At 40.3% G+C, this 23,799-nt stretch overlaps 1 protein-coding gene across 1 annotated transcript in view; it reads left to right on the forward strand.

Moving 5' to 3' along the window:
• The window catches only part of LOC132832330 (acidic amino acid decarboxylase GADL1-like), a 112,799-nt gene that overhangs the window by 64,436 nt on the left and 24,564 nt on the right, over nucleotides 1–23,799 (forward strand). The window contains exons 7-11 of the mRNA XM_060850252.1: nucleotides 1,235–1,314; nucleotides 6,332–6,386; nucleotides 8,184–8,300; nucleotides 8,990–9,054; nucleotides 11,505–11,586. Coding sequence (XP_060706235.1) covers nucleotides 1,235–1,314; nucleotides 6,332–6,386; nucleotides 8,184–8,300; nucleotides 8,990–9,054; nucleotides 11,505–11,586 — 399 coding nt within the window. The remainder of the gene's footprint in view (nucleotides 1–1,234; nucleotides 1,315–6,331; nucleotides 6,387–8,183; nucleotides 8,301–8,989; nucleotides 9,055–11,504; nucleotides 11,587–23,799) is intronic.

Here is a 23,799-nt window from a genome sequence, read left to right on the forward strand (position 1 = left end):
TGAAAGCTTCCAAGCACAAAAGGAAAAAAGACAGGGAATCAATATGGAAGTGCTTTTGTGCCTGACAACAGCACAGGAAATTATTTAGTCTTCATCATGAAAGAGCAATTGTTCATAAATGCTGAGATAACTTTGCCATTCAGTGAAAGTGTCCCAGGCTTTAATGTATTAAAAACATAGGAGGAAAGTACATTTTTATTGAGAAACAAATGTAAAGGACTATAGTCCCAGAAGTATCCAACTTAGAATCAGATAAACTTACAGCTTAGAAGGAGGCCATTCAGTCCATCATGACTGCATTGGTTATCTGAAAGAGTTAGCCTCATTCTATTCGCCTTTCTGTATTCGTCTATTTAAATGTTTCTTCTTCAAATAATTATCCACTTCTTTTTAAAAATCTATTATGGACTTTGCATCATTATTTCTGGTAACACATTACATCTCCTAACAGCTCGTTGTACAAAAAAACAAATCTGCTAATCTGTTCCTTCATCTTAATTTGGGCCCTTGCCTTACCAATTTATAGAAATAGACTTAATTCCTAATTTGCTATATGAAACAATTTTGCAATTTTGAAAATCCATCTTGGGCCTTCTGAAAACCTTTGTTGTAATTAAAACGATGCCAGATTTTCAGTCACATCTCATAACTAAAAGATATCATTTCTTGTATCATCTGAGTGAATTACTGCTGTATTATTTCCGTGTCCTTGATTGCAAAAAGGAGTTTGGAGGACAAGGTTAATCAAGAGGTACTTAGATTTTAACAGCCTGAAGTTTATGGGAGGTCAGGAAGACAGAGAGAGATCAGAAGTTTCACAGTTCTGAGATGCTTGTAAAGATTTTAAGATAAACAGATTGAGACCTTTTCCATGATTTAGTTACAGTTTTTTCCCCTGCATCCCACCTTTACTCCACCTGCTATGCAAACCAAAACCTGGTTTTCTTCTTGAACTCAGCTTGTTATCCTGTGTACAGTGCTCTTCCTGGTTGTATATTTGTAGATACTGTTCTTGTAGAATCCATTATAGAGATGGGAAACATTATAAATACACATGCTTGCACCCACAACATTTTCTTCAGATTTCCAACATTTTTAAAGAAAATCACACAGAAATATTATTTCAGTTTTTTTTAAAAAACTGTTCAGTTCTGGCTCTTAAAAGTTGGACTGTGAAGCAATATGACAACCCAGATTGATCAAAATTATTTAAGCTGTCTTTTCTTTTCCATAGAGTCACTACTCTGTGAAAAAAGCTGCTGCCTTCCTTGGAATTGGCACTCGAAACGTCTACATGGTGAAAGCTGACAAAAGGTCGGACGAATTATGTTTAAACTGAAACAATGGTTGGGCTAATTACAGTTAATGTTGCCTGGCATTCTGGGTCTGCCCCTTACCATTAAGACCAGTGTATGCAAATAGGTTTCCTGGTTAAACATGGTTACTCAAACATCAACAATACATTTCATCAGATGAAAAATCTTCACAATGTCTTACTCAACACTTGTTTGTAAATGAAATGTTGCTTCTTGTTTGCTGTTTAAACAGGAATTAGCAGATGAAAGATGACCAAGGTACATTTTCAATTTGGTATGGGATGCATATGGATGCAGTTCTGTCCAGTTTATTCTTATTAGATTTTTGTAACAGTTTGATGGAACTGAATGGCTTGCTAGGCCATTTCAGAGAGCAACTAAGAGTCATACACATTGCTGTGGGTTCGAGTAACGTAGAGACTAAACCATGTAAGGTTAGCAGATTTTATTCATTGAAGGATCAGCTGGGTTTTTGCAATAATCTAATTTCATGGCCACCTTTATTGATATTAGTTCACCTACCAACTTGGTTGTATGGTAAAACAATAATGGAAGTGTTAATTACCCATGACAATCAATATTTGTTGCTATTTCTATTTCTAGGTAGTCAGTGTACAAAAACCTCATGTAAAAGGGGAAGAAAGCCCCTTTGAAGAGATCTAGGGACTATAGGTCCAAAGACCTTGATCCTCCCAGACATAGCACAGTTAACATATGCTTTTGTCAAATGAGTGAATGTATACTTAGCCCAGGCACAGCCATACTCAGCTGTCAGCCCTGGCTCTGTGGAACCACTCTTCTTTCTGTGTCAAAGGTTAATACATTCAAATACCACTCCACACTGCGTAGTCCACTTTGATACTACCAACAGAATAATGGAGATGCTATGACTCTAACAGGAAGCGTGCACTGGTAAATCAAGCTCCACGATTCTGCACATATAAATGTTTTATTTAGTCACCAAAGTAGTCACTTTCCCTTTTGTCCTACTATCCATAAAAAAACCCAACAGGTAAACTGGTAAGCAACTAAGCTACAATACAGGATTAAACTTTGTCCCCTTACGTCCAAATACACACATTTACAAAACAAGCAGGACGATTCAGCTATTCAGAGTAATGTGGTTTAAATAAAATGAAAAAGAGAAAACAACACAATGGGACAAGAGTCCCAACTCAAAGGATAAAATGAACACACTTCTCATTGTCCAACTGATTTTCTGCCAGTGGGTTGAAATGCTGACAATTTTGGAATCAACAAAACTTCAAACCTGACTTGAATTCAGTGGAGAGTCAGTTGGAAATTCTGACATTTGATTTTATCAGGCTACCCAGAATATTTCACCAAGACAGAGAAATCCTTGTAGTTGGTTCTACTGAATTTTCAGAAGAGATGCCTTTCTCCACATGACCCAATTAGCTATACTGAAACAGCAGCAACTCCAGTCCAAAGACTGTTCTTAAGCCAGCTTTAGCTTAGGACCTCCTCTAAAACAATTTGTCCAAAAGTTCTAGTAATAAAGCCAATCTCTTATCTCTGTTGCAAGCTTTACTTGCTTTCTCCTCATAAAGTCATTTAACTAGTTGTAGGTGAATACACTTTAACTTTTGACTTTTCAGACCCAACAAGTCACATGGCAAATCTTCTGCAACTCAGAAATTGTCCAAATGCTTCATTCACAGTTATTTCTAAGGAATATCTGTTTCAAACAGAGACATTAAACCTGTTTCCTCTTGCACGTGAACATAAATCCTGTGATAGGATTTTGAATAAGGGTGTGAGTTCTAGGACTAGGTCTAGCTTTTAACAAATATTACTGGTACAGTTGATTCAATCATCATCAATCATCACCTCATTGCTGTTTGTGTTACTTTGCAGTGCTAAAATTGGCCGACACACTCCCTTTTTATTATAATAGAACAAAAGGTTACTGAAATTACATAATTTAGAACACCTGGGAGGAAAACAGTCAATAATAAACTATTAGTTGCTGCCTTCAATATCTTGAGTTCATTTCAAAATGCCTCTTATACTCCTCTCATGTCTCTCTTGGCTGCTCACCTAATTTTCATGACAGTGTTTAACACAGATTCTGAGCAAAAATGTTGAAACTTATTTTATTAAACGGTTGCTATTTGGAAACATATATTGGCAACAAAAATCTGAAATTAGAAGACAACAGATATCAATATCCTGCTTGCTTTCTTGATTTTCAGTGGCAGTGGACTTGCATCATGCAATAATTTATGACTAATGGAATATTTTTTATTTTTATTTTTATTCTGATGTATAAAAATCTGCCATATGATTTAATTATTCTAATCAATCTAGAAAAATATAAAATGGAATGATTGATAGTTCTGTTTGGTCCCTATGGTTTATCATCCTGCTCTTACAGATGCCAGCTATTTTTGCACATATTGAATATTGATATGCATCAGGTACAAATGATTTCATGTGAACAAAGTTATTTGTGGTGAGACTATTACCTGACAAAAACAGCAGCTCCAGTAATCCCTACTGGCCTTTGTTTATGCCTCTTAGCGCAGGTGTGCAGCTCTCAGATTCAGTCACATGAGACATGAAAGCCACTTTTATTTCCATTACTTATTCAAGCACAACCATTTCTGACTAACACTTTGGTCAAATTGAGTGCACTGACAAGCTGTGTGACAGCTATTGCATCAGTTCATGAGCAAAAGAAAAGATTTTTCTTAATGATTGTGGTTGAAATTTTACTTGACCTGTACAAAAATACAACAGAAGATGAAAGCTGTCTCCTCAATTTTGTTTGAAGAGAAAAAAGATCTCCCTACATGTTTGGTCTTTGCTAATTTTAGAGGCAGAGTATGTGCAGTTTGAATGCATGTGGATTGAAAATTATTCAGGTTGAATTACAGGCTTATTTAGATGGTAAATGAATCCAACGCCTTAAGGTAACACTGCCGCACAATTAAACCTCTTGTCCCACATGTTTGCAAAAACAAAATACACACCCAAAGTCCACAATTCTTGCTTTTTCTGTCATATGGAGAAGTGTTTTTTTTATTCCAGTGTCCTGGTGTACTTTTTAGCAAATTGATGAGCTCTTGCTATGTTAAGTCATGCAAATACAAAAAAATTCAAAATGGAAACAATCAAGTTGTAAAAGAGATTGGCTGTGTAAGAGAAAGTTACTTTTACCATTTAGGTAAATGATTGGTTTCGCTGCTAGATTTTCTTTTGAGATGATTTAGAAACGTTTATACAGCAGAGGCTTCTTAATGGAGACACAGCAGCATAGGAAAATGTCCATTTGCAAAGCAACACCTCATATTTTGAATGCATAAAGAAGTCTTTGCGAACTGTATGAGAACGTAAATGCTTTTTAATGGACTTGTAGTTAAAAAGCAATCTGTTCATATGCATATGCTCATATGGACTGGGTGTAAGTTTGCTCGCTGAGCTGTAAGGTTTGTTTTCGTCACTATACTAGATAACATCATCAGTGAGCATCCAGTAAACACTGGTGGTAAGGCCCACTTTTTATTTGTGTTTAGGTTGTTGACATCATTTCCTGTGATGTAATTTCCTATGGTGATGTCATTTTTTTTCCTCAGGGGTGGGTAAATAGGATACAAGTCAATGTGATTGTTGATAGTGTTCTAGTTGGAATGTTATACTTCTAGGAATTCTCACGCATGTCTCTGTTTGGCTTGTCCTAGGATGGATGTGTTGTCCCAGTCGAAGTGGTATCCTTCCTCATCTGTATGTAAAGATACTGGTGAGAGTGGGTCATGTCTTTTTGTGGCTAGTTGATGTTCATGTATCCTGGTGGCTTTCCATCCGGAACTCTATCAACAAACACATTGACTTAGATCCCATTTACCACCCCCTGAGAAAAAGAAAAGGAAATTACATCACCCCAGGAAATGATGTCATAACCCAAGGAAACCTCAACACAAAAAAAAGCAGGCCATACCACCAGTGCTTCACCGGAGGCTCACAGATTATGTTACCTAATATGGTGACAAAATGTCTGAAAACAAACGTTCCAGTGCAGCGAGCAAATTTACATCCAGAACCTCAACCTGAGCTACAAATCTTCTCAAAATTCACTGACATGGACTAATTTTGCCATTGCCTGAGATCAAGAGCTGAGAGTGTGGTGCTGGAAAAGCACAGCAGGTCAGGCAGCATCTGAGGAACAGGACAATCGACATTTCGGGTAAATGCCCTTCATCAGGAGCTACTGCTTGTGATCTCTATCAACCCTGTAAGCCTTCCAAAGTCTTGTCCTGTAAGCTATTTTCAATAGGGACCTGCTTCCTCTATTGATTTCAATGTTTAGTCTTTGCATTAATAACTCAAAATTCACAATTTGCTTCAAGCAATAATGCCCTTATTGATTGTTAATTCTTACCCATGCAGTACAATCATACTTCAGATATGAGTGTCAATACTCACCCTTTGCCCTAATTGCTTGGTTTCCCTGAGGTCCAGACAGACAGTAGTGATCTGTCCACCTTTTGCTGTGCTCTTCTTAACTGAACAAGCTATCGCCTTCCTTCATGAACTGTGCTGAAATGGGTCACTGCTTCCCACTGTGCCCATACACATTTTCTGATTGCCACTATCAGGAAAGCTAGGCCAATCTGTGGTGGTCCATTTTCAGTGATTGTGATGGTCTATGACTGGTCCATTTTGGCACACACTCTGGAACAGAAAGGTCCTAGTATCCGTTGGCCACTTCTTTCTGAACCTGTTTACATTCATGGAAACTGGGCTATTCTAGTTGATGTTCAAATACACTTCCTGTTTTTTCCAACTAGTTTGTTTAAAAACTGGGAAAAGAGCGGAGCCTTTTTACCCATCTCTCTGTACTCTCACTAACCCGCACACATTGTTTGTTTGAGGGCTCTTGTGGCACACTGATGGTATTGCTTCCTTTGGACCAGAAAGTCCAGGTTCACCTCCTACCTGCTTCAGAGATGTGCCTGAACAGGTTGATTGAAACTATTCTTTGTTTTTTCCAGAGGGAAGATGATTCCAGAAGAGCTGGAGAAAGACATCCAAAAAGCCAAGAAAGAAGTAAGATATTTAATGATTTAACAGAAATTGAGCTTATGCTTGTAAGGTGCTAAATGTTTCTTTTTGAACAGGAGATTTGTATACATGGATAATTTAACGATCATGGGGCAGGGATTCATTATTCCATGGGCATCAGGTCATTGCAAACATGAAGGGAAATTAAAATTATATACGGACGACACAACATTTGTCTGCACTAAAGCTGTGGTTTACATCTAGCTAAAAAAATCCTTTGTCTGATCATTTTCCCCATGATGCATCCTTCTTCCAATATCATCCTTTTCCAAGGACAGTCCGTATATCTCCTCCAATCATACTGTTTAGTGTCCTCCCTCACTGTTGCGAACTGCTGCTGGAATACTATCAGCCATTTTTATCCCTTAATTTAAGGAAATATATCATTTCTTTGAGGCAGTTAAGTGAAGGTTCACTAGGATGATCCCTGATATGGAAGGTTTGTTTTATGAACAAAGATTATACATGTTGGGGCTCTACGCCCTGGAATTTAGGAGAATGAGAGGTGATCTTCAGGAAAAATATAGAATTATTAAGGGGCTTGACAGGGTAAGTGCTGTGAGGATGTTTCCCCTCATGGGAGAGTCTAGGATCAGAGGGTATGGTCTCGGATTGAAGGAGCACCAATTGAAGGCTGAGATGAGGAGGAGTTTCTTCTCTGAGGGTCGTGAATCTTTGGAACTCTTTGCCACAGAGAGCTGTGGGAGCAGAGTACTTGTGTATATTTAAGGCTGAGATAGGTAGGTTTTTGATCAGTAGAGAATCGAGTTATGAGGAAGGGGTAAGAAAGTGAACATGAGGAATGTTGGATCAGCCATAATCCTATTGAATGGCAGAGCAGGTTTTGAGGGGTTGATTGGCCTACTCCTGATCCTATTCCTTGTGGTCTTACAGTGTTATGATCTCAGCACAATCATTCCAGCTGCCCTGCTCAAGCCACTCCCTCACCTCAAGGGAATAAATAGCCTAGTCCTGATAATATGCTCCTGTTACAATCATGAAACATCTATGAAAAGGATCGACTAGGATCTTACTCTTCAGCCTTGATCACTGCAAAATAATTTTGGATCTGTAATGATATGAATGAGCAATTTCTAATGCCTCTATGCACCAAACATTGAAATTATGGCTATGAGACAGAGGAAGTCTGATTGGCCAGACAGGAAGATTTTGTCCAGTAGCTTTGTTGGTAAAATGTCTGCCATTAAAAAAAATCTGAGGGAAAATAAAGAGATGTTTTTGTGCATTAAGGTGTTATGATCTGGAAAGTACTATCAGAAAGGTAGTAGAAGCAAATTCAGTGTTATTCAGAACTGAAAAGAATTGTGAAAAAGGAAAAAAATAAACACTTCTGGGAATGTGCAGGATAGGTCTATTAAAAAACCGAGCATTGGCATGAGTGCACAATCATTGCTGCACTTGGCTGCACATGAAGAACCAATGTAGTTCAAATGAAATTCATTATACAAAAAGCGTTTCTGAGGCACTGTGAAGAATTTTTGGACCTGATGTTCTGCAAGAGTTCTCCTATTGTTCCCAACACAGTGCTGATGGGGAGCAGTGATATTCCTAGGAAAATGGCAGAGGTTCTTGTATAACATGGTAACATTTGATCTTTGCTTGTCTACTTCCAGAGTCACAGTGGGAAAGCAATGGAGAACCCTGGTGGAATTTATAGGCCATTTGAAAGCACCATGTAAATGCAAGGCTTTCTTTTCTCCTTGGGTTACCACAGATAACATGTCAAATGAATGTTTTTATTTCTATGTGGTCACTCCACAGGGGGCTTTGCCTTTTATAGTCGTTGCCACTGCAGGAACCACAGTTCTGGGAGCATTTGACCCTTTAAGTGAGATTGCAGACATTTGTGAAGCACATGGGATCTGGTTCCACGTTGATGTGAGTATCCAATGCATTTGCATTGATGTTTAGGAGATCGATAATCATAATATATGTTGTTTCCTTTTTTTTTGCAAGGATGATACAGATGTGCCATTTTCCCTTTTGTTACTTCTTTTGTATTAAATAATATGTGAGACTTCGGGAAAGAACATTGGATTTTTGCAAACATTAAAAGCAGTATTCGTTTTTTAGTTTTTGGTGGTATGAAAAATAAATGATTAATGTTCTTCATCCAAAATGGAGAGAATGACCTTTATGGTCCAGCTTTTTCCAACCCTTACGTGCCTATGAAATTGGACTGCATCTCATTCAATTCCTACAAAATGAATTTATGAAGAATTGTAATACCAGCTGCTTTCAGTTGCATACTTTTTTATTGTCTGAAAGCCTGACCAGCGTTGAAAATACAATGTCTTATGGCCTACAAGGTACATCTATCTTGGAAAATCTATTGCAGTGAAAATATCTGGAACATCCATATGTTCTCAAGTGTTAAAATTCTCAACAAAGGAATCTATTTAATAAGAATGTATGAGTCAATGGATGGTTTCTTTAACATTAGAATGTGTATGTACTCAGAACTCATGAAAATACAGATTCATGGCAGTGAGAACAAGGTTATAACCTCTTGATCTCTTATAATGTTGTAATGTTATAATGTGCTGTGTATCATTGGTTTTCTCCAGGCATCGTGGGGCGGTGGTGCATTGATATCCAAAAAACATCGTTCTCTTCTGAATGGTATCCACAGGTAAATGCAACTTGGACATTCAGCCAGTACTGACGTTTATAAGTGAACTCTTTAATACATGAGTTGCATGAGTTTTTGAATGCTTTAACTTTTAATCACCCTTCCTCTTAAATCCTTCCACCCCATCCTCTCTCTCTCTCTCTCTCTCTCTCACTCACACCTCCCTCCCCACCCTCCTCCCTCTCTCACACTCTCACACACATTTCAGTAGTAATTCTATGATGGTACACTGCTTTTGAGCTTTTGGAATTGAGGTGATTGGACATTACAAAATCTGATTGGCCCATTGGATGCAAGATGGCTCAGTGGTTAACACAGCTGCCTTACAGTGCCAGGGACTCCGGTTCAAATCCACCCTTGGGTGACTGTGCAAAGTTTGCACATTCTCCCCATGTCTGCATGGTTTCCTCTGGGTGCTACGGTTTCCTCTGACAGTCTGAAGAAGTGTAGGATAGGTGGATTGGCTATGTTAAATTGTCCATGGTGTTTGGGAATGTACAGGGAGAAAATGAGGTCTGTGGATGCTGGAGATCACAGTCGAGAGTGTGTTGCTGAAAGGCACAGCAGGTCAGGCAGCATCCGAGGAGCAGGAGAATCGACATTTCGGGCCAGAACCCTTCATTCTTGATGAAGGGCTCCGGCCCGAAACATCGATTCTCCTGCTTCTCGGATGCTGCCTGACCTGCTGTGTCTTTCCAGCAACACACTCTTGACTCTAGGGATGTACAGGCTAGGTGGATTGGCTATGGGAAATGCTGGGTGATGGTGTGGGTCTGGCTGGGATGCTCCTTGAAAGGTTGGAGTGGACTGGATAGGTCAAATGGCCACCTTTCACACTGTAGGGATTTGATTCTATTCCATACAAGATATTAAATGAGACTTGTGTATATACTTGCTATGTTTTCATTTCAATACATTGTGGAGTATTAGAAATATTTGATGTTGGGATTTCATAATCTACCTGAGTCTGACTTCTTTCCACTTATCTCTACATTCAAGAGGATTTTGTTGTGGAATGGGCAATGAAGGGGTAGGCTATTGTCAGGAGAATCACACATTATGACAGGTCACTGGATTAATTTCAGGGATGAGAGGCTTTCCTAAAGTAAGAGATTGAACTGAATGAGCCTACACTCTCTGGAACTTACAAGAATGAAAGGTAATCTTGTTGAAACATATTCTTTGAAGTATTATTAGGGTACATTCTGAAAGACTTTCTACTGGCTGGTGGGTCTAGGAGGAGGGCTCCTGTTCTCAAGTTAAGTGGTTGCCCATTTAAGGCTAAAGTTAAAGTCTTTAGCACTCTTTAACTGAAAGGGAATGTGCATTATCCATTTTTGAGTAAATATAAGATTGAGACCGATTGGTTTTCGAACAAGGAAGTAATCAAGAGAACTGAGGACAGAGCAAGAAAGAGGTGTTTGTTAGAATGCCCATCAGAATCTCAGTGACAGCTGCACAGGTTCAAGGGTTTCTTTTTATCTCATGTGCAGAGTGATTTCTTTAAACCCCAATTTGTTTGCACACAAAATACTCTCTGCATTATTTAGAGAGGCCAACTCATGTGTGACCCGTGTGGGAACTTCTGGGTTGCTGAGGGGTAATGAACTTTGGGAGAACATTGGCCATATAGCCTACCCTGCACCTATTACTCGCTTCGCTCATTCATTCAATACACAGGACGTGAGTGTCATTGCCCGGGTCACCATTGTTGCTTATCCCTGGTTGTCCTTCAGAAGGTTGTGGTGAGCTGCCTTCTTCAATCACTGCAGTCTACAGGTTGCAGATCCACCATTAGGGACGGCATTGCAGAATTTTGAACCAGTGACAGTGAAGCAACAGTGATATGTTTCCAAGTGAGGGTGGTGAGTGGCATGGAGGGGAACTTGCAGTTGGTGTATTCCCATATATCTGCTGCCTTTGTCTTTCCAGATGGTAGTGGTCATAGGTTTGGAACATGCTGTCTGAGAGCTGTCTTGATGAATATCTGCAGTACATCTTGAAGTGTTGGTGGTAATGGGACTGCATCTTCGCAAATATGGTGCCAGTGAAGCTAACTGCTTTGTCCTGGATGGCATCGTTATTTCTAAGTGTTGCACTTTCTGTGCTACAATTATTCTATGATTCTACTTTGTGATGCACTTGTTTATTTCCTCTCATCTCTACTAATTTCATTGGCCTGCCCTCATCTCTCAATGTTATGTTCCATTGCAACTGTTCCACCTAAACACGACTGGTGAGTTGCTGTATGGCTTTAAGACCTTTTGTGTTATCTACCTTTGACAAAACTCACTTTAAACAAGTCTTTAAGTCCTTATTTCCTACACCCTGTCCTGACAAAACTGTTTGATAATGAGGTAGCTCCTCCATCTCTTCACAGTGGTTCTGGCACACCGTTCTGATTGTTTCACCTATTTGAATGGTATGCTTTGTTTATTTTTCATCTTTAGAGCTGACTCTGTGGCCTGGAACCCACACAAGATGTTAATGGCCGGTATCCAGTGCTGTGCTTTTCTTCTGAAGGACAACACCGTGAGTATTCATTACCACTTCCAGACAATCAAACACTGAGGCTGATGGAAAGGACTTGCAACTCAATCTAGCCCAAAGGAAATTTTAATAAGCTGGCACACTCCTCTACTTGTTGAATCCTTTGGGTGAAAGCTTTTGTTTTGCCTATGACTCGTGCAAGGGTTTATGACTGTTCTTATTTATTTTCACATACTTGTGTAGTGATCATTTTAAGGATTTGATTGCTGGGACCCACAGGAATTATAATTCAATTAGTTTTACAAAATGTCAGCATTCAGGGTATTCCCACTGGAACCAATCAAGTATGCCCTGTATACATGAAGCCAGAAACAGAAAACAACATTGACTTGTTTGTGCACTGGGCCTGGCCTTGTAACAGCCCAGTTCCCTGCAGTTCGGCATTGGTCAAATGGTGTATTCATAATTTAATTCCCAACTGTGGAAAATATTTACAGATAAATTCTGGAAGTTGGACAAGTTACTGATTGCATTTAAACAGTTCAACAAATCACAGAACCTAATCTTGGATCAGTCTTGAATTCTCCTGCTTCAACTACACACCAGTCCTATGAAATATTGGAACGTTTTACTCTCGATTTGCTGACTGTGCATCCTCATATTAGCTGCATACAAGTTCCATTGCACATCGGGCTTTGACAAATCAAGACCTTATTATACACCTCTTGTAAATAGAGGTCACCTGTTGGATAATACCTGCTCCTGGTCAGGTATTCAACACTGCATGCTGCAGATATAGTCTTGCTTGGTTATGGTGACCCCCTCAAACTGTTCGAAGTCCACTGATCCTCACTGCTTGTGCTTATACAGTGACGAATAGCTATATAATATAAAATAAATTTAAAATTAACTTGTCTCGCTGACCATTTTACTGATGGCTTATTACAAAGCCATTTGACTTGCGTTTAGTCGATGTCATTTAAGTTCAAGTGGATGGTTGAACCTTTTTTGTAATGAAAGATTGCATATATAATTCGAAATAAGAAGGTGGCTAGGATTCACTCAAATTATATGCATATTATCTGGATTTAAATTGTGATGTTATTTCTATAGACATTCACCTTGTTATTTAATAATGGCTGAATGAAATTTTAATCATTAAACCTGATATTAACTTAACTAAGCAGTGAGGAGAGTGAATTTAGCCAGGCTCTGGGCAAAATCCTAAAAGACTGAAAAACAGCCAAAGTAATACCTTTATTTTTGTGAAGAGAAGGAGACAATAAACAGGTAACTATAGGGCAGTCAGCTTTACATCTGTCATTTGGAAATTGTTGAAGCTGTAAAGAATAAAAGCAGAACATTTTGGAACCAGAATATAATCAAGTACTGTCAACATGGCTTCATGAATGAGAAATCATGCCTGACAATTTTAATACACTTCTTTGAGGAGGCAGTAAGCAGGGTAGATAAAGGAAAGACTGTAAACATAATTTTTTGGATTACTAAAATGCATTAATTAAATATTACACATAAGACTACTAATGTTGGTTGTAGTACATTAGCATTGATACTGTTTGGTTAACTAATAGAAGACAGAGTTAGGATAAAGGGATGCTTTTTGAGATGGCAACCTGTAATGAGTGAAGTGCTGTAGGGATCAGTGCTGGAACAACTGCTATTTTCAATATACATTAATGACTTAGATAATAATCTGTGACCAATTTGGGATCCATACCTAAGGAAGGATATGCTGGTCTTTGAGGGGGTCCAAAGGATGTTTACAAGAATGATCCCGAGGATGGAGAGCTTGTTCTATAGGGAACAGTTGAAGACTGTGGGGGGGGGGGGGGGGAATCTAATTGAACCTTACCGAACACAAAGAGGCCTTCTGAGAATAGGAGAGTCTAGAACCTGAAGGTACAACCACAGAGTGAAGGGACGACTCTTTAGAACTGTGGTGAAGAATTTCTTCAGCAGAGGCTGGTTAATCTGTGGAACTCATTGCCACACAGGGCTGTGAATGCCAAGTCATTGACTGTATTTAAGTGATAGGTAGGTTCCTGATTGGTAAGGGGATCGAAGATTATGGAGAGTAGGCAGGAGAATGGAGTTGACAAACACGTTAGCCATGATTGAATAGTAGAGCATTCTCAATGGGCCAAATGGCCTAATTTTGCTCCTATATCTTATGGTCTTATCGATGGAGAGAATGTGGTGTTGAGGTAGTGTTAAGTGAATGTGCTATTGCCAAATTTGCAGATGATGCAAAAATAGGTTCGAAGGCAAGTGGTGAGGATGACACAAAAAGAATGCAGAGGTATGAAGACAGATTGTGAGTGGCAAAATGAAAATTGCTTTAGGAAAGTTTGATGTTGTACACTTTGTCAGGAAGAATAGAGAAGCTGAAGAAACACTGCAGAAGAGACAACTTGGAGGAATCTGGGGTTCCTTGTTCATGAAACACAAAAAAAATTAGCATCCAAGTTCAGTAGGTAATAGGAAGGCAAATGGAATTTTGGCTTTTATTTCAAAGGAAATAGAGTATAAAAATAAAATTATAAAAATAAAACTGGTCAGACAACAGCTAAAATATGTTGAACAGTTTTGGTTCTCTTATTCCACACACTGGCATTGGAAGAAATCCAGAGAAGATTGACTAGGCAGATGCCAAGTATGGAGGAGAAAGTGAGGACTGCAGATGCTGGAGATCAGAGCTGAAAATGTATTGCTGGAAAAGTACAGCAGGTCAGACAGCATCCAAGGAGCAGGAGAATCGACGTTTCGGGTATAAGCCCTTCTTCAGGAATGAGGAAAGTGTGTCCAGTAGGCTAAGTTAAAAGGTAGGGAGGAGGGACTTGGGGGAGGGGTGTTGGAAATGCAATAGGTGGAAGGAGGTCAAGGTGAGGGTGATAGGCTGGAGTGGGGGTGGGGCCGGAGAGGTCAGGAAGAAGATTGCAGGTTAAGAAATCCCTGAGTTTGAGGGATTTGACTGAGACAAGGTGGGGGGAAGGGAAATGAGGAAACTGGAGACATCTGAGTTCATCCCTTGTGGTTGGAAGGTTCCTAGGCGGAAGATGAGGCACTCTTCCTCCAGCCGTCGTGTTGCTATGGTCTGGCGATGGAGGAGTCCAAGGACCTGCATGTCCTTGGTGGAGTGGGAGGGTGAGTTGAAGTGTTGAGCCACGGGGTGGTTGGGTTGGTTGGTCAGAGTGTCCCAGAGGTGTTCTCTGAAATGTTCCGCAAGTAGGCAGCCTGTCTCCCCAATATAGAGGAGGCCACATCGGGTGCAGCGGATGTAGTAAATGATGTGTGTGGAGGTGCAGGTGAATTTATGGCGGCCACAGCTACCTAGACTACACCTCCTCCCACCCTGCTCCCTGTAAAAATGCCATCTCATATTCCCAATTCCTTCATCTCCGCCACATCTGCTCCCAGGCGGACCAGTTCCAATACTGTACAACGCAGATGGCCTCTTTCTTCAAAGACCACAATTGCCCCCCAGATGTGATCGACAATGCCCTCCACCGCATATCCTCCACTTCCCGCTCCTCCGCCCTTGAGCCCCGCCCCTCCAATCGCCATCAGGACAGAACCCCACTGGTCCTCACCTACCACCCCACCAACCTCCAGATACATCGTATCATCCGTCGTGATTTCCGCAACCTCCAAACGGACCCCACCACCAGAGATATATTTCCCTCCCCTCCCCTATCAACGTTCTGAAAAGACCACTCCCTCCGTGACTCCCTCATCAGGTCTACACCCTTCATCAACCCAACGTCCACTCCCAGCATCTTCCCCTGCAACCGCAAGAAATGCAAAACTTGCGCCCACACCTCCCCCCCTTACTTCCCTCTAAGGCCCCAAGGGATCTTTCCATATCCACCACAAATTCACCTGCACCTCCACACATATCATTTACTGCATCCGCTGCACCCGATGTGGCCTCCTCTATACTGGGGAGACAGGCCGCCTACTTGTGGAACATTTCAGAGAACACCTCTATTGCCAGATCATAGCAACACGGCGGCTGGAGGAAGAGCGCCTCATCTTCTGCCTAGGAACCCTCCAACCACAAGGGATGAACTCAGATTTCTCCAGTTTCCTCATTTCCCCTCCCCCCACCTTGTCTCAGTCAAATCTCTTGAACTCAGCACCACCTTCCTAACCTGCAATCTTCTTCCTGAACTCTCCGCCCCCACCCCCACTCCAGCCTATCACCCTCAACTTGACCCCCTTCCACCTATCGCATTTCCAACGCCCCTCTCCCAAGTCCCTCCTCCCTACCTTTTATCTTAGCCTGCTGGACACACTTTCCTCATTCCTGAAGAAGGGCTCATGCCCGAAACGTCAATTCTCCTGCTCCTTGGATGCTGCCTGACATACTGCGCTTTTCCAGCAACACATTTTCAGCCAAGTATGGAGGGACTACTTTATGAGGAGAAGCTGAGTAGGTTGCACCTGTATTCATTGGAATTTAGAAGGACGAAAAGATATCGTATCAAAACATCCTTGGGGGACTTGGCAGAGTAGATGTGTAAAAGTTGTTTCCCCTTGTGGGAGACCCTAGGACCAGAGGCACCCATTTAAGACACAGATGAGAAGAAATTTCTTCTGAGAGTAGTAAATCCGTAGAATTCTTTCTTCGTAGGGCTAAAGAGGCTCGGCCATTAAATATATTCAAGGTTGAGATTGACAGATTCCTAATCAGGAAGGATTTATGTCAGAGTTACTTTAGATATATAAAGGGCAAAAGAGAGGCAAAAATGGACATTAGGCTGCTGGGAAAAGACTCTGGAGAGATAGTAGTGAGGAACAAGGAAATGACTGAGGAACTGAATAATTACTTTGATTCACTCTTCACAGTGGAAGACTCGAGTAATATCTCAAAAGTTCAAGAGAGTGAGGGGGCAGAGCTGAGTATGGTGGCCATTAGCAAGGAGAAGGTGCTAGAAAAACTGAATGGCCTGAAGGTGGATAAATAACCTGGACTTGATGGACTACACCCCAGAATTCTAAGTGAGATAGCTGAAGACATAGTGGAGGCATTGGTGATCTTTGAGGAAATGTTAGAATCAGAGAGGATCCCAGAGAACTGGAAAATCACTAATGTGACACCCCTGTTCAAAAAGAGAGTAAGGCAAATGAAGGAAAATCACAGATCAATTAGCCCAATCTTCATCGTGGATAAGATCCTGAATCCATTGTGAAGGATGAGACTTCTGAATACTTGGACGTGTATGGTAAAATCGGGCAAAGTCAGCGTGGGTTCATCAAGGGGAGGTCATGCCTGACAAATCTGCGAGAATTATTTGAGGAAGTAACAAGTAGGTTAGACCAAGGAGAGCCAATGGATGTTACCTACCTGGACTTCAAGAAGGCCTTTGACAAGGTATTGCACAGGCTGCTGAGAAAGGTAAGGGCCATGGTGTTAGAAGCAAGGTGTTAGTGTGGATAGAAGCTTGGCTGTCTGGTAGAAAGCAGAGAGTGGGGTTAAAATGGTCTTTCTCAGAATGGCAGCCAATGACTTGTAGTGTTCGCAAAGCTCAGTGTTGGGACCACAACTTTTCACGTTATACATTAATGATCTAGATGAAGGAACTGAGGGCATTCTGGCTAAGTTTGGAGACAATACAAAGACGGGTAGAGGGAAAGGTAGCATCAAGGAGATAGGTTAGGCGAGTGGGCAAAGAAGTGGCAGATAGAGTACAACATGGGAAAATGTAAGATCATCCACTTTGGTAGGAAGAATAGAGGCATGGATTATTTTCTAAATGGGGAAAAAATTCAGAAGCCTGAAGTGCAAAGAGACTTGGGAGTTCTAGTCTAGGATTCCCTCAAGGTGAACTTGCAGGCTGAGCCAGTAATTAGGAAGGCAAATGCAATGATGGCATTTAGTTTGAGACGACTTGAATATTAAAGCAGGGATGTACTTCTGAGGCTCTATGAGGCTCTGGCCAGATCAGATTTGGAGTATTATGTGCAGTTTTGAGCTCCATATCTCAGGAAGGATGGACTGGCTCTGGAGCATGTTCAGAGGTGGTTCATAAGAATGGTCCCAGGAATGAAAAGCTTAACGTATGAGGAATGTTTGAGACCTCTGGGTCTATACATGATGGAGTTTAGAAGGATGAAGTGAGATCTAATTGAAACACTGAATGGCCTGGTGTGGGGAAGATATTTCCATTGCTAGGAGAGACTAGGACCTGAGGGTACAACCTTAGAGTAAAGTAAACCTTTTAGAACAGAGATAAGGAGAAACATCGTCAGCCCGAGATTGGTGAATCTGTGGAATTCATTGCCACAGAAGGCTGTGGAGGCCAAGTCATTGAATATATTTAAGACTGAGATAGGTTCTTGAGTATCAAGGGGACCCAAGGGTTACAGGGAGAAAAAGGTCGAGAAACTTATCAGCCATGATTGAATGGCATAGCCGACTCACTGGACAGAATGGCCTAACAAATGCTCCTAGGTCTTATGGTCTTTTGGACTTCAGAATTATGGGGATAAGGCAGTAAAGTGAAGTTGAGGATTATCAGATTAGCCATGATCTCATTGAACAGCAGAGCAGACTTGATGGACCGAAGAACTCACTTCTTCTGCAACATCTTATTGTCCTATGGTTTTCCTTGATCAACTTTAATTTCTTGTAATGAAGGACAAAAATAGTAATGTTCTAAAAGCACCTAATTCATTAAAATAACATTAACCCATTAACAGAAGTGCTGTTTATGTACATCAATTGTTCCATTAAATGAGGAATGTTAATCTTGAAACTCAGGGCTAGTTTTCCATTTTCTTAACCCTTTATCTACCTTAAACAATTTATGATGCAGAACATGCTGGATGCAGATCGAAGCTCTGCTTATTCTGACCAACATTTCCCTAACTGCAATCTCGGAAGACCAATCTCTCCTGTCCTTGTGTAACATATTTACTTCCACCTCAGTAATCATTATCCTTTGCAATTTCTTATCATTTAAGAGCAGGTTTGTGTTTTGAACTTAACACCTTCTAGGATTTTCTACTTATTCCTTTGAGTAAAAAATGAGGTCTGCAGATGCTGGAGATCACAGCTGCAAATGTGTTGCTGGTCAAAGCACAGCAGGTTAGGCAGCATCTCAGGAATAGAGAATTCGACGTTTCGAGCATAAGCCCTTCATCAGGAATAAGAGAGAGAGAGCCAAGCAGGCTGAGATAAAAGGTAGGGAGGAGGGACTAGGGGGAGGGGCGATGGAGGTGGGATAGGTGGAAGGAGGTCAAGGTGAGGGTGATATTCAGATTTCTCCAGCTTCCTCATTTCCCCTCCCCCCACCTTGTCTCAGTCGGTTCCCTCAACTCAGCACCGCCCTCCTAACCTGCAATCCTCTTCCTGACCTCTCTGCCCCCACCCCACTCTGGCCTATCACCCTCACCTTGACCTCCTTCCACCTATCCCACCTCCATCGCCCCTCCCCCTAGTCCCTCCTCCCTACCTTTTATCTCAGCCAGCTTGGCTCTCTCTCTCTTATTCCTGATGAAGGGCTTATGCTCGAAACGTCGAATTCTCTATTCCTGAGATGCTGCCTAACCTGCTGTGCTTTGACCAGCAACACATTTGCAGCTACTTATTCCTTTGAAAAGCCACAGCAGCCAGTCTGCCTTGGGTTTAACTGTAGCTGTTGGTGAGTACATTTCCAGGAAATGCTTGTTATTTTACAGAGCCGTCTCATCTTCAAATCCAGGAACTGGAACCAAGGCTAAGAAGCTGTCAATTTCAGTTACAAATAAACTCTTCTATTAAATGAACATTCATCATTTACATTTGTCACAGTGCTATGAATTTGTACTTTAAGAATTGAAGACTGCACTTCAGAAATAATTATCAGGATAATGAATCTAAATTTGTTTGGGATGGATGCTGAATTGCTGGAATGGAATAATGGAAGTGATTGCAGGTGTCAGCAACATTTGCAATAGTTAACCTCCCGTTGAAAATAAGAGTAGAATTAAAAGTCCAAGTGCTTAAAGAATAAATTAGCATCACAACACATTTCTGTTGAGTATCACACTCAACCCTATTTGCTAATTTACTGGAGATATTATTCTGCAGACTTTCAAGCCACTTGCCCTTGAAAGACCATAAGAGCCAACTCTTTTGGGAAGAATGGAAGGGCTGTCAAAATGAATTTTATATCATCAGTTACATTCTTATTCACTGTGCATTTCGAAGTATGGACCTCATACCCTTTTTTGTTAAATGGGCTGGGGAATCGCTTTCAACAGTTTGAGTCATAGTCAAAGAGTTATAGAGATGCACAGCACGAAACATACTCATCGGTCCGACTCGTCCATGCTGACCAGATATCCCAACCCAATCCAGTCCCACCTTCCAGCGCATTGATAAATATATGGTATCTTATTAACATCCACCATAATGGAAATTCCACAGGACAATTGCGAGGGATATCCATCATAGCGGTTGTTTCTTCCCTGTGACGGAAATCCAAAGAGTGCAGCAAACTTCACCAATTTATTATTTGCAATATAGTTACTCATGCCAACTCCTTTCTGATTCCAGAGCAATTTGATAGACTATTGCTCCAGATCCAGTGTTCTGATTGCATATTGATCTCAATGAATCATCCTGTGCTATTCCACAGAGGACCATAGTGATAGAACATAGAAAAATACAGCGCAGTACAGGCCCTTCGGCCCTCGATGTTGCACTGATCCAAGCCCACCTAACCTACATTAACCCACTTTCCTCCATATGCCTATCCAATGCCCGTTTAAATGCCCATAAAGAGGGAGAGTCCACCACTGTTACTGGCAGGGCATTCCATGAACTGACGAATCGCTGAGTAAAGAATCTACCCCTAACATCAGTCCTATACCTACAACCCCCTAATTTAAAGCTATGCCCCCTCATAATATCTGACTCCATACGTGGAAAAAGGTTCTCATGGTCAACCCTATCTAAACCCCTAATCATCTTGTACACCTCTATCAAGTCACCCCTAAACCTTCTTTTCTCCAATGAAAACAGCCCCAAGTGCCTCAGCCTTTCCTCATACGATCTTCCTACCATACCAGGCAACATCCTGGTAAACCTCCTTTGCACCCGTTCCAGTGCCTCCACATCCTTCCTGTAGTATGGCGACCAAAACTGCACACAATACTCCAGATGCGGCCGCACCAGAATCTTATACAACTGCAACATCAAAATTAAAGAATCCAGAAGACTATACAGGAATATTGCTTTGGGATTAAAACATAGTCCAGTCAAATTGCTGTCCTCATGTACAGCCAATTAATATATGGTTAGACATAGCATGCAGTTTTTAAGGTACAAAATTGTTTTGATGAAAGTTGTGTGGATGAACTGGTATTTCTCGAGATTTATTTGAAGGGAACTTCTGATTTTTGAGGGCTACCTTTTGGTTTTCAGGGACTCTTTCTCATTCTTACCCTCATTTATTATGTGATATAGTCAGGTTGTAACTTTATCTTCTCTAGTTATGTGAAACTTCTCTTTTAGGGTTTGCATCTTTAGAGAGATAACACAAAAGATTCTGTATAGTATTAAATTGTTTAACTTGGAATTTATAAATAAGATGATCTTGTTAAGTATGGGAAAATATATTTGTAATAATTAATTTCCAAAATGAAAATTCTAACTAACTGCCACAAAGTAACTTATTGGGAATGTGTCTCATCTTTGCAGTTCCTTTTAAAAATGGGTTACAATAATTTTTTCTCTTTGGCAACTTTTTGAGTTTGTCCCGCCCATTTCATTTTTCTCCCTTCTGTTTACAGTGAGTGCTGACAAACATGGCAGGATACTGACTTCCAAAGCTCCCACTGTGCAACCGGAAATTCCCATTTTTTTCTCCAATCTAATGCATCTTTTTGCATTATAATCTGTGCTTTAACAAGATATAGATTGGAACACCTTACTGCGCAAGCACCCTGGTCATGTTAAAGACACCTGCCACTTTTTAGATATGGTTAACTCACTAATTGTACTCTCCCCATTCCTGATGGCATGCATTTTAGAATTAGAATGGAAACTCGATTTTATTGTCATGTGTATTCCTGTACAGTGAGAAGGGTACAAAGTCACTATTCTCTGGTGTCATCTTGGTTACAAAATCAGGAATTAATTAAAATAGAAACAATTTTAAAAAGCACCAAAAAGTAAAAAGGTATTCAGATCTTAAAGTCTTACCTAATGATGAATTATCAACATGCAGTGGGAACGAATGGCAAAAATAGTTCTAAAGATGAAGGTATCACTTTCTAAAGCTCTAAACTTGAAATAAATCAAATATGTCTGAACCATAGAAGATTGAACTGTACAACATATAAATGGGCATTTCGGCCCATGATGTTGTACTAAACATGATGCCGAATTAAACTAATCCCTTCTGCCTGCCTTTGGTCCATATCCCTCCATGCCTTGCATATTGCATGTGCTTATCTAAAAGTCTCTTAAATGCCCCTAACACATCTGCCTCCAGAACCACTCCTGAGTGCACTCCACACTCTTGCCATTCTGTGTATAAAAAAAACTTGTCCATCACATATTCTTTGAATATTCTCCCTGTCACCTTAAATGCATGCCCCCCAGTATTAAACATTTCAACTCTGGGAAAAAGATTCTGACCATCAACCCTATCTATGCATCCCACAATTTTATAGACTTCTCTCAAGTCTTCCCTCAGCGCCTGTTGCTCCAGAGAAAACAGCTTGAGTTTTTCTAGCTTCTCCATATGGTTCATACACTCTAACCCAGGTAGCGTCCTGGTTAACCACTTTATTTGATCTGATCTATCAAATCTAATATTTAAATGCAATTATGTTTAAAACTGGAATTGTATCCACCAGTAAATACTGGTGGATTGATCAACAGTAATGTTGATGAAATTCCACCACACTTCGCTGGCAATATACCAGATAGATGATAAATTGGCTAGGATTCAGTCTAACCTCAAATTGACCAGGTGGTCTTTTGAGGAAATATCCTCTATCTATCCTTTACAAAGGCATTCGAGGAAAGCATTCCAACAGTCAAAAACACTGAAGCAAAGGAGATTTGGGGTATTTCTTTATCCCGACTTTCTGATTTCTTCAGTTGGAAATTCCAGTTGTACACAATGTAACTGAAGACTTAAGATTAAGCACCATTTGGTGAAACTTGAGAGAAGTTGTGGCAAAGGTAAAGATGAGGATTATCTTTACACATTCGTCAAGCCATATTGTCGCAGCCATAAAATCTGGGTTTTCTACATCTATGTGGGATAGTTACAAAAGTACCCAAGGTTCTCATTGACGCCCAGAGAATTTACATTGATTGAATCTGTAATTCTCAGCCAATACTCTGTAAGAAACTTTGCACTAAATATCTATACATGGGCCTGCATAAATTAATTTGAACAAAACATTAAGTGATATTACTTAAAGGATCACTTATGATAAATACATTTCTGTAAAAAAAAACATTTCTTTCTAAATTTGCACCTGTAATTTACTTTCATCCATTAGTTTCTTGTGTCTTGCACCATTTTCTGACCTGATTAATGGATCTTTATTCATCAGGTGAATGTTCATCATATCCTGTGGTCTGCATTATAATTTCAGATTTCCCCTCCACCTTCTCATAAGCAAGGACCTAGCTGCTTTACTATACTTTGCTCTTTGACATAATGAATCAGAAATTTGATGGATGGGTCATTTTGGAAAGAGGTGACTAATTCATGTACAAAATAACATTGGTAGTTTTTAATATTATAACAGATTTTAGCAAATAGTTAAAATAGAGGAATGTGTTTTTTTTCTATTGCATTTTGCAATGGACATTGAGAGTACAATAATATGGAAACAGACAGAGGTATGCTGGCTGTCCAAAAATTATAGCATCTTATGACACAGTCAGAGGACCAAACTGCCTGTGCCAATTCTTTGGGATGGTTAACAATTAGTACCTGATCCCCTTACTCTTTTTCCATGAGCCTACATTCTTTTTTCACTTTGATTATGTATCCGATTGTTCACATCTTGCTTCAAAATATTGTTTCCTTATTCATTCACTTTAATAATTGACTTTAATTAAGTCAATTCCCATTGTAAGCAGAGGCTGAATTAAGGCAAGTTCTCCAATCAGTTTACATAACATACACAAAAAGGTTGTGATAAAAATTCATTGGCATGATTGAAGTCAACATCACCATCATTGATTCACCAGGCAGTCTGTTGCTTGAACTGTTCACC

This window comes from Hemiscyllium ocellatum, chromosome 34 (genome assembly GCF_020745735.1).
Source record: "Hemiscyllium ocellatum isolate sHemOce1 chromosome 34, sHemOce1.pat.X.cur, whole genome shotgun sequence".
Classification (NCBI taxonomy): domain Eukaryota; kingdom Metazoa; phylum Chordata; class Chondrichthyes; order Orectolobiformes; family Hemiscylliidae; genus Hemiscyllium; species Hemiscyllium ocellatum.